General features: G+C 42.9%; 1 protein-coding gene across 1 annotated transcript in view; it reads left to right on the top strand.

Moving 5' to 3' along the window:
* Positions 1-7,706, top strand: part of samd9l (sterile alpha motif domain containing 9 like) — a 30,754-nt gene extending 23,048 nt beyond the window's left edge. Inside the window, exon 3 of the mRNA XM_085963942.1 lies at positions 1,971-7,706. Coding sequence (XP_085820068.1) covers positions 1,971-6,637 — 4,667 coding nt within the window. The 3' untranslated portion in view covers positions 6,638-7,706. The remainder of the gene's footprint in view (positions 1-1,970) is intronic.
* Positions 7,707-12,437: the final 4,731 nt, after the last annotated feature.

Here is a 12,437-nt window from a genome sequence, read left to right on the forward strand (position 1 = left end):
GATCAGATCATCTGTTTTAGTGATGTTGATTGAGGGATAAATATTAGCCCAGGACACTGGGGAGAACTCCTCTGCTCTTCTTCGAATAGTGGCCATGGGATCTTTTATACCCACCTGAGAGGGCAGATGGGGCCTCAGTTTAAAGTCTCATCCGAAAGACGGCACCTCCGACAATGCAGCACTCCCTCAGCACTGCACTGGAGTGTCAACCTGGATTTTATGCTCAAGTCTTGTGGAGTGGGACTTGAACCCACAACTTTCTGACTCAGAGGCGAGAGTGCTACCCCCTGAGCCAAGAGCTGAAACAGATTGTCTGATCTGTGCGTGGAGACTCCGGCAATGAGCTTAATTGAAACCAAAATCATTACTGGTTTTTCATTGAATGATACAGCACAGAAGGAGGCCATTCGGCCCATCGTGCCAGTTCTTTGAAAGCGCTATCTAATTAGTCCCACTCATCTGTTTTTAAAGTAGAAAATGCCTTAAGGAGGCAGCGGCTTTTCTTGCTGACTGTGAGTTGTGGAGATTTAGGACAGTTTTAAAGATTATAGACCACCTTTCCTCGGTAAAGTAGGCTTTGCTCTGACATTGTGGATATTTTCTGGTCCGTTATATTCACATCGAGTGACTTACGGTGTGAAAGTGCCTAGTTTCTTGCTACTTTAGTTGCTTAACTATGTTTATTGCAGCTTTGTGCTGATTGGCTGCTCTACCTTAGCACTAGCTGTAAAATCATAGAAAAATAGTAGCAGGAGTTGGCCATTCAGCCCTTCGAGCCTGCTCCGCCATTCAATATGATCATGGCTAATCCACTATCTCAATACCCTATTCCTGCTCTCTCCCCATACCCCTTGACACCTTTTGTGTCTAGAAATCTATCTATCTCCTTCTTAAATATATTCAGTGACTTGGCCTCCACAGCCTTCTGTGGTAGAGAATTCCACAGGTTCAACACCCTCTGAGTGAAGAAATTTCTCCTCATCTCAGTCCTAAATGTCCTACCCCGTATCCTGAGACTGTGATCTCTCGTTCCAGAGCCCCCAGCCAGGGGAAACATCCTCCTTGCATCCAGTCTGTCTAGCCCTGTCAGAATTTTATACGTTACAATGAGATCCCCTCTCATTCTTCTAAAGTCTAGTGAATACAGGCCTAGTTGACCCAATCTCTCCTCATACAACAGTCCTGCCATCCCAGGAATCAGTCTGGTGAACCTTCGCTGCACTCCCTCTATGGCAAGTATATCCTTTCTTGGGTAAGGAGACCAAAACTGCACATAGTACTCCAGGTGTGGTCTCACCAAGGCCCTGTATAACTGTAGTAATTCAAATGCCGTGTTTCAGTTTACAGTGTTGCTGCCTGGGCAGAATGTGAAGGAATTTACTGACACAAAACTGTCTTAACCTGGCTTAATACCATCTACTGTGTTGACCAGTTAACATGACTACCAGCCCATAATTTAGTGAATCAGATTTATGTATAAAGACTACCTCAAGTGGTCATAGTGGAAAGTCTTTCTGAATTATGATTCAGTGATTCTTGTCAAAGTTGACTGATAGTCTTTTTAGACATGCTAAGCACTGAGAAAGAATATTGAAAAAGTAAATGAAAATTTTGCATGTGGTGTATTGATTTTAGCTAATTGAATGGAATAATCATTTTGTTGCTTAACTGTTCATAAACATTTTTCAGACAGTTAATGACAATCTTACAAGCAACGTTCCCACTAAGCTGCACGGTCGCGCAGTGATCTGGAGATCCAGCGCAGGCTGCTCACTGGCTTTTATATGGGAGAATGCGCATGCACGAAAGTTTGAATGGGCTGCGCAGCTACTTAAAGGGACCGCGCATCAAAAATAGTAAGAGGGAACATTGCTTACAAGTTGTAAAATATGGGTGCTGCAGGCTGCGTAATACGTAGTACATGGATTTCATATTTTCACTCAAACTGTTTTGATTTCAATTGTTTTCAGAAGAGTTAAAAAAGCTACGATTGGAAGAATGGGATGAAAACCACGTGCAAACCTGGTTAAAATGTATTCGGGTCAAAGATGCACATATACAAACGTTATATGATCAAGAAGTAACTGGTGCAGCGCTGCAGGTGATAAACGAAGAGGAACTTAAAGATCTGGACGTAAAAAAAGGTCAAATACAACTGATTTTGAAAAAAAGGAATGAACTATTGAATAGTCAGAGTTTGGAACTGGCCCAGTGCAGCACAAGCGAAGTAAGAGAGAGTGGAAAGGCTTCTTTAACACAGGATAGTCAGAAAGCTGCTCCTACTCAAACTCCACAGACCGAGGCTCTGCCAAGCAAAGAGAAATTGAAAAACCAGGATCATGTTGCTGCATTAGCAGATCCTCCTGACACTTCTGCTGATTCACAGCACACGAGCGCAACTAAAGAAAGTAAGCCTCACGTTCGATGCAAACCTCGTCCATTTGACCAGGACGATATCAACTTTAAATATGTAAGAAATCAAGTTCTTCCACCAGAAACTGGGATTATAAACTTAATTTGCCCCTGTCATGAATATAAATCTCTTGCCAAAGCTGTAACACTAGACCGACAGCGGCTACAAGTAAAGTTTGCTCGCGAAGTTATCAAATTTGCCTCTGGATGCATGAATGTTCGAACTAATGGTACAATACATTTTGGGGTTGAGGATAGCAATGATAGTTCTGGGTACACACATGGGGAAATAATAGGTGTACCTGTTGAAGATCAAGACATCTATGTTGATGCATTGGATTATATAGACAAATGCTTCAAACTCCATGCAGAGGTTGCAAGATTTTGCATTCGGCCACCCAGATTTGTGGAAGTGATTAGCAGAGATGGAAGTGAGGGAAGATTTGTTATTGAGATTGATGTAAACTCATCATTAAAGATTGTGGGCAAAAAAATTTATCGAGTTCGTCTTCCAAATTTTAGTGAAAAAAAAAATAAAGTAGAATATGAGAAAGCAACAATCTACCGAAGAAATGGAGCAAAAACTGAGCCCATCTGTGAAGAAGACCAGGATGACTTTATTTCAGGTATGCAAGAGAGAGACACAAGACGAGAAGCAGCAGAAAACTCAGAGGAGCCAAGCAACAGAACCTGTGAGGATCTTGGAAGAAAACTATTAGTTCTTCTAACCGGTGGCAAGAAGTACATGGATAACAGCCAGTGGTACATACTTGTCATGAACAAATGCAAACCAGAAGATTTACAGAAATTAAACTTCTTAATACACATGAATATTTTTTGTGTGTTTGACTTTGATCCTGACTCTAAGACTGATGGCTTCTTTGAGCACTATCTGAAACATCACACAGCCAATGTTCACTTCTTACAAAATTACAAATCTGACGACGGAGAGAGCACGAGTGATTTCAGGAGACGTTTGTGTTTGTTTGATCAAACTAGCTGGATATTTTGCAATGGATGTAATGATTATGCTGGTGATGAAAGATCATGTGATGTGAGTACATGGGTGAAGAGCAAAAAAAAACACTTGAAGAGAACAGTCTCCCTGATCTGCAATGAAATTCTGCCAACTGGTTCTTTTGTTGTACTTTTCCTCCTTTTGTCACCAGTAGAACAGCCTCTGGTGGACACATTCCATGAATTCTATGCAGAAATGAATGGCAGAAATGACATCATTTGTATTGCAGAGTGTGAAGAAAACTATCAGAAATGGGCCAATCTTGCACAGCCCTCCTGCAGTATTGAAACTATTGACAAGATTAGCATTGTTGGGATGAAACTGAACCATGTAAATGACACAATCCAAACTATGCTGCCAACATTAATAGACAGTGCCAGGCATTTACCAGTGTCAACAAGGGGTCTGTGTTTACTCAAAACTGCAGATGAAGAAAGAATGACCACCCTTGAAATACTGAGTGTAGATCAGTGTGAAGATTATAACGTTAATCTTCAGGATCCTGATTGTAAGACACAAATCACCAAAATTGAGAGAGACTTTTATCGGGGCGGTAAAGTCAGCTGGCTGAATTTCATGCTAGCAGAAAAAGGATTTTGTGGAGAGGTTATACAGCGAGATGCATATAAAGATGTTGCTAACATTGTAGATGAAATGCTAAAGGGCCCACCAGTGAAGCAGTTAGTTGCCACAGTACATGTATTTCATCATCCTGGCAGTGGAGGAAGCACCCTAGCACGACAGGTTTTATGGAATTTTCGAAAGGCCCTGCGATGTGCATCTGTCAAGCCATCATGTGCTGTTGGGAAAGTCTGTGGACATGCCATCCAGCTGCTTGAATATGAAGAAAGTGATATTAATCAGTGCTTGCCAGTGTTACTACTTGTTGATGACTCTGATGAAGATTACTTTGATGAAATTAAGTGCGAATTAATAGCTGCAGTTGGCTGTAAGACAGTCAGTATTGTGAGGCCTCTCTTCATACTTCTGAGCTGTAGGAGATCCCATAATCCTGAAAAACAGTGCAAAAACATCCCGCTGGAAGCGGTAGCTGTTACCCACAAATTAACAGAGGAAGAAAAGAGATTGTTTTCTAACAAGCGTACAAAACTCGAGGAACATTTTAAGCCAGAGTTTATATTGACATTTGTTCTTATGAGTGAAGAGTTTCAGGAAGAGTACATCCAGGATTTTGTGAAACATTTACTCGAAGGCATTGACCACTCTTCTCTTGGCACTCGACTGATAAAGTATGTTGCCTTACTGAATCACTATGTGAAGAATTCAAATATTTCACTGTCTCATTGTGAAGCATTTTTGGGTCTTGGTGTTCAAATAGATCACTTGCGCCAGCAAAGCTTTGAAACCTCCTTGAGTCAGCCGGCACGCCTTTTGTTCATACACTTCAGAGACTGTACCACTGAGATTAAGTCGATCCGAATTGTACACCCACTTGTTGCGAAGGAAATACTGCGTCAGTTATCAGATCAGCCTCTGAATCAAATTGCTATGGACCTTCTTCAGGAAAAGGCATTTTTTAAACACAGATTTGCTCGTGATGAGTTTATTAAGTTCATTAGAGACTTGTTCAAACGACGTCACAGAAGAAGTGAAGGTGACAGTACAGATACCTTTTTTTCTCCTCTTATTGAAGATATATGCAAAGAAGAGAAAACTGCAGAAAAGGCTGTGGCTGTTCTGACAGCAGCTTATGAATGCCTTGGGAAAGATCCATATTTTGCACAGCAGCTTGCTCGACTGCATTACACGTACAAAAATTTTGTTGAAGCTATAAAGTGGGCTGAAGATGCAAAATATCAGTTGCCATCTAATTCTTACATTTTGGACACAGAAGGACAAGTGTACAGAAAAAAGCTTAATGCACTGTTTGATCTAACACATTTGAAAAATGAAGAGGTTACCCCTGACAAGCTCACAGAAGCAATAAGAATAGCTCTAAAGGCGATTGAATGCTTCAGGGCTGCACAAAAGGCAGCACAATCAGAGGCAGATTCTATGAATAACTCTGGTTTTGTTGGCGAAGTAGAGGTTGGATGCCATCTATTACAACTTCTTTCACTATTGGACATCTTTGGAAAAGTTAAAGATGGCAGCTACACAAAACTGGTACAGTACCTTCTGGGTAAAGATATTCCTGAAGAAATTAAAGAACCTTGGAAAAATTTCCATGGTAAATTGAAAGGCCTGCAAAAAGGAATAAATGAGGCACTTGAATGGATATCTGAAGATTCAAGCTATTTTCAAACCAACAAATGTGAAGATGAAGACGAAACCAGTAATACAGAAGACCTGTCGCACAATCCTAGGAAATGGCTAATAAAGAAAACAAAAATATATGCACGTTATTTCACTCTTTCAGAACAGGAAGAACAAAACTTAAAAGAGAGTTCAAATTGTTCTTTATCCCCATTGGTAAGACTTCTTCAAATTTACAGAAGTGGTGGTGGAAACATTACAGCAATTTTTTCACTGTTGTCTGACCAAAGGATTGCTGCAGAAAAACTAGAAAAAATAATCTCCATGTATCCTGAAGACCCTCAAAAAGAAAAACTAGATTTAGTTGATCTTGTCAATTTCACGCTGAGTCATATTGCACTAGCATGTGTGGCACCAAGGTCTTCAAAGCTAGTAGCATATCAGAAACTGAGGGAACTGAGTCAGCAGATTTGGAAAAGAAAACACAACAATTCAAGTGCCTGGTTTTTACTTACACTGTTGTATTGGCCAGACGAAGCCTATGACCAGGAACCCAATGAAATGAAAGGCAGAATCTTAAATACAGCACTTGAAACAATGAAAAGACTGTATGACTTCAAAAGGAAGAACTTACCTTCCAGAAAAAAGCAGATCTATACTCATTTTTTCTTGGGAAAAGGAGATGGGTTTGACAAAATTGTTCATAAAAGTTTGCTTGAAAAGCTTACTGCTAGCCGCCTAAATGAAAGAAGATTGAAGTGGCTTACTGGAGATGTGTGGAAGAACCCCAAGATCACCCAAAAGTTGAAGCGTGTTAAAGGATGGACAGAAGAGGGAACCATATTTGTACGTGGTCACTGCAAGCAGAACAAGGTCAGAATCTTGCCATTGCATTTCCCATCAATGCCTCATGGCAATGAGAATGTAACCTTTTACTTAGGGTTTACGTATGGTGGACTTTTTGCTTATGATATCCAAGTGGAACGTTAAACTGAACTGTTAATATCCCGCTCCCAAGATGTGCCTTTTCCTGCTGGGATTAGTGGCCTAGTTTGGTGGGACCTGCTGGGTTTATTTTAGTGGAACTTGCAAGTTCAAGCTGCAAGGTTAAAGTTACCTGAGCCCACTGCCCATCCTCCAATCATGCCTGTTCTTTGTTCTCAGTGAGCACTGGCTCTTCACTTAAACTTAGCTCCCAAATTCCCAGACCTCTCTGCCGTCAAGACTACTAGACTAGTGATCTAGTGACTAGTGAATCGCTTGATCCTGTGAGACAACATCATTCATGTCCGAGGCCGGGACCCAGGAGCGAGGACAAGCCCAGCAGCGAGGTCAAGGCCCAGGAGTGGCGCAGCGTGGACCAGCAGCGGGGTCGGTGTCCAGGGAAGGTGCGGCACGGACCAACAGCGAGGTCGGGAGGACCACAATGCATCCTGCGAAACCCAGGCAGAGAGGACCTGCGGGAAGGAGGGAGGAGGACAGTAGCATTATGTTTGTGTGTGTGTGCTAGGCTGTTGTAGCAGAGCCTGGTCGCCAATCATCTTGGATCCCCTTGCCATTGGACCAAGACCTTGCTCTGTCAAGCCCGTGTGGTAGCTGGTGTGCAACGGCCACCCCACGTTAAAAGAATTCACGCACAGGCATCTTCCACCCTTTAAAATGACGTTTGGGACCTGGAACCTCCGGACCCTCATGGACAACCCCAACAGTGACAGACCGGAACGCCGTACTGCTATCGTTGCCCGGGAGCTCAGACGTTTCGACATTGACATCGCTGCTCTAAGTGAGACCCGGCGGGCAGGGGAAGGCCAGCTCAAGGAGCAAGGTGGTGGCTACACCTTCTTCTGGAAAGGCAACAACCACCGTCTGCCCCACCTGTGACAGAGACTGTAGGTCCCGCATTGGACTCATCAGTCACCTGAGAACTCATTTTTAGTGTGGAAACAAGTCATCCTCGGTTTCGAGGGACTGCCTAAGAAGAAGAGAAAATGTGGTGCCCAGAATTGGACACAATAATCCAGCTGGGGCCTAAACAGTGTTTTATAAAGGTTTAACATAACTTCCTGGCTTTTGTACTCTATGCCTCTGTTTATAAAGTCCAGAATCCCATATGCTTTACTAACTGCGTATTTATGCAGTATCTTTAGGTGCTCCACCTATCTCCTTCCAGAGAACCTCCACAGAAATACCAGGCAATCATTTTAGCTGAAACTGTAACCCCAGGGAAATCCCTCGGGGCTAACTATGTCAGATTTGTAACCAGGACTTGCACCTGTCTATGCTCTGCAATGCTGACCATGCATTAATTTTGGGGGGGGGGGGGGGGTGGGGGTCAGCTCATTTAAATACCCATTGCCACATTTTTTTTTATTCGTTCATGGGATGTGGGCGCCGCTGGCAAGGCCAGCATTTATTGCCCATCCCTAATTGCCCTCGAGAAGGTGGTGGTGAGCTGCCTTCTTGAACCGCTGCAGTCCGTGTGGTGAAGGTACTCCTACAGTGCTGTTAGGGAGGGAGTTCCAGGATTTTGACCCAGTGACGAAGGATTGGCGATATACTTCCAAGTCAGGATGGTGTGTGACTTGGAGGGGAACTTGGAGGTGGTGGTGTTCCCATGCGCCTGCTGCCCTTGTCCTTCTAGGCAGTAGGGGTTGTGGGTTTTGGAGGTGCTGCCGAAGAAGCCTTGTTTGATGGTACCATATCCCATGTAAAACGAGAGTACTGTGCTGAGGGTTCTTGTTGGAACATGGAGAAGGAAGAGGCAGAGAGGTTGATGGGAAATTAAGGCTAGCTTAGCATTAGGTTATGAGGCAAATGAACGAGCTTGGTGTTTAAGTTAGTGTTTCCTTACAGCTAGAATCGTTATTAGTTTCAAGCAGGCCAATTAGGAGTTGGGAGCAGATACAATAAGGGACATGTTGGATGACACGAAGCTTGGTCTTTGAGCTAGGCTGGCTGTTATGGAAATGTACTGGAGGGAGTGGCCACGTTAATTTAGGTGACAGAAGGAATCCAATCAAGGGGGAAAAAGGCAGATTCAAGTTCACTACAGGCACGGAATTATACAAAAACACATTTTGTGTTTTAAAGTTTAGTACAATGTTAGGATGCGTGCTTACATCTATTGTACTCTGTGAATCTACTCCGCTTGTAAATTGCTTTGAATGCTAAAGGAAGAAATAAAGGTATTGAACCTGAAGCAATGACTATTTTCATTACTACTCAAGTAAAGAGGCAACGTGGGTCTCTTTACCAACTTCACATAAATCAGTACTTCAAAATTAGAGTGAAACCTTTAAAAAGCTCAGATTGGCTGAAGGTTGTAGAACAAGGCAAAAACTTCAAATGCTCAATCTTCAAAAGCAGAAAATGCTGGAAGCGCACAGCAGGCCATCCGTGGAGAGCACAGAGCAGCTAACATTTCAGGTGTAGACCTTTCATCACAACTTTCCCGTGGAGATAGATCTACAGGAAAAGGTGCACTTAATTTGTGCTGACTTACTCAATCAGATGATTAGGACTTGCATAATCATGTAAGATCTCTCCACGGATGTTGCCTGGCCTGCTGAGTTTTTCCAGCATTTTCTGTTGTTATTTCTGATGTGATGGGATGTTCTAGGTAATGGATTGAAGGATTTGTCATTTATTTGAAGGTGCAGAGAAGGTATCATGGGGGCTGTGACCAAGGTAAACTGATAAAGCAGATGAGAAGACTTCATTGATCAGATGTGTTCTGTTGTCAGGCCAAAAAAAAATGTACTTATTGGAAGAATCAAATATGCCAAAAACACCAAGTAAATCTGTGGCTTGTATCTTTCCCTTTATTATAATGGAGGTGTTGAAAATTAAGTGATGAACTTAACTGCAATGGACTTATTGTTCTCAATAAAAGAGCAAAACAGAAACCAATTTGTTTTCATGTGTTATATATTCCATGTCTGGTGCTGCTCACTATCACAGGGGATTTCCTACAATTAGCATTTCATTTTCTGTTTGGTTTATTAAAACCTTTATTATATTTTTGCAAAAACATTTTTTGCAGCTTACATAAAATTAGATTAACATTTGTGAAGGTTGAATTCTTAATGCTGTAATAAATCAGCTGCTAGCTATCAGGCTTTACAAGATGGAGGCTTCACTCTGCTCCAAGCACATGAAAGCGTAGATTTTATAATGGGCGTTGTTCTTATATGAACACTTAACACGCAGGTGTTGGCCCCAAGGGTAAGCGCAGTGAGGAATGTGGTATGAGCATGTTAGCTGCTTGCATAACAACAATTCCAGTCAGAAAATCTACCCGGAGATTTCCTGAGCAATATCATTCATCTGCACAATATATTTCTGCAATATAATTCTCTCCTACCTGGACATGTGAATCTCCCACTTCAAGATTATGAAGCAGCCATGAAGATATAAAAACAAGGACAACAAATGACCACCAGATCGATTTGGTCCAAGAGACCATGGTGGTCATTTGTTGTCCATTTTTCCTCATAATCACAGTTAACGAGCCACTCGGCCCCTATAACTGCAAATGTCCTCTTCTCAGAAACTTATCCAGTCCCTTTTTAAAGGAATGGAGAGAATCCTTACCCACCATGTTTGTGATACAGAGACCAAAGACTCTGCGAAAATAATTATTTCCTGCCCTATAACCTAACTCTTTGCCTAAGGATTTTATACACATGCCCCTCCAGCCCTAGCATCCTTGTTCATCTCAAATAATCTATGTAACTGGATTGAGTCCAAGCCGCCATCATTTTGAAAATCTCAAATCATATCCCCCCATAGCCTGCATTTCTTTAAACTAGTCCTTGTAACTAAGAGCACCTTAGGCTATGTATCATTCTGGTCATCCTCCACATTTCCCAGTTTCCATATCCTTCAACATGTGTGTGAACCAAAACTAGATATGGTATGTCAAGTCTGGATGCATCAAATCCCTATATAGCCTAAGTTTGGACCATACTCCACAATCCCGGCAATATAACCTAGAACACGATTTCCTTTTCCAATTCAAATTTCTTGTTTACATTTACTGAGTAATCAGCTATTACTCCCAGGTCTCCTTCTTAACTGGTTATTTTTTAATGAGTGTCGCTGTATGGTATAAACATGACACCGCCCTAAGGTCGCCCCTCTCCGCCCTGCCTCAGCTCATCTGCTGCTGTAACCTCCATCCAGGCCTTTGTTACCTCTAGTCTCCAACGCACTCCTAGCCGGCCTTCCACCATAAACCTGAGCTTACCCAAAACTCTGCTGCCCATGTCCTAACTCGCACCAAGTCCCATTCACCCATCACTGCTGTGCTCACTGACCTATGTTGGCATCCGGTCCAGCAACGCCTCAATTTTAATAATTCTCATCCTTGTTTTCATATCCCTCCATCGCCTCGCCCCTCCCTATCTCTGTAAGCTCCTCCAGCCTCCGAGATCTCAGAGCTCCTCCAGCCTCCGAGATCTCAGCGCTCCTCCAATTCTGGCCTCTTGCACATCCCCAATTTTCATCGCTCCACCACTGGCGGCTGTGCCTTCAGCTGCCTGGGCCCTCGGCTCTGGAATTCCCTCCCTAAACCTCCCTACCTCTCTCTCCTCCTTTAAGACGCTCCTTAAAACCTACCTCTTTGACCAAGTCCTCTGTCCTAATATCCCTATATGTGGCTCGGTGTCAAATGTTGTCTGATTACGCTCCTGTGAAGTGCCTTGGGGACGTTTTACTATGTTAAAGGCGCTAGATCATAGATTCATAGAACGATACAGCACAGAAGGTGGCCATTCGGCCCATCGTGCCTGTGCCAGCTCTCTGAAAGAGCTCTCCAGTTAGTCCCACTCTCCTGCTCTTTTGCCATAGCCCTGCAAATTTCTCCTTTTCAAGTATTGCTCCAATTCCCTTTTGAAAATTATTATTGAATCTGTTTCCACCGCCCGTTCAGGCAGCGCATTCATGATCATAACAACTCGCTGCCTCTTTTTTTTCCTCATGTTGCCTCTGGTTCTTTTGCTAATTACCTCAAATCTGTGTCCTGTGCTTACTGACCCTTCTGCCACTGGTAACAGTTTCTCCTTGTTTACTCCATCAAAACCATTCAGAATTTTGAATACCTCTATCAAATCTCCTCTTAACCTTCTCTGCTCGAAAGAGAACAACCTCAGTTTTGTTAGTCTCTCCACGTATCTGAAGTCTTTAATCCTTGGGTACCATTCGAGTAAATCGCCTCTGCACCCTCTCTAAATGTGGTGCCCAGAATTGGCCACAATACTCCAGCTGGGGCCTAACCATTTAGTTTATATTGCATCTTCTCATTCTTCATAACAAAATTAATCACTTCACACTTCTGTGTTAAATTTAATCTGTCATGCGTCTGCCCATTTCACCAGTCTGTCTATGCCCTCCTTTCTACCCTAGAGGGCTGTAGATACTGAGTCGTTGAGTATATTCAAGGCTGAGATAGATAGATTTTTGGATTCTGGGAATCAAGGGATATGGGGATCGGGCAGGAAAGTGGAGTTGTGGTCAAAGATCAGCCATGATCTTAGTGAATGGCGGAGCAGGCTCGAGGGGGTGTATGGCCTACTCCCGCTCCTCCTCCTTTCGTATGGTGGTAGCAAAGCAAATTAAATGTCAATCTCTAAGTCAGATATCCAGGCCAAAGCTTCCGGTGTAACAGCGTGGATATCTTGTAGGCTGCCTGCGAATTTCCTCTGAGGGCAGTACTCAACGATGTGCTCCAGGGTCTGATTAGGAGCTCCACAGTCGCATGATGGGGATGCTTTAATCTTCCATCTATGGA

The sequence above is a fragment of the Somniosus microcephalus genome, chromosome 21, assembly GCF_052327205.1.
Source record: "Somniosus microcephalus isolate GS21.2 chromosome 21, FLI_Smic_1.0, whole genome shotgun sequence".
In the NCBI taxonomy this organism is placed as follows: domain Eukaryota; kingdom Metazoa; phylum Chordata; class Chondrichthyes; order Squaliformes; family Somniosidae; genus Somniosus; species Somniosus microcephalus.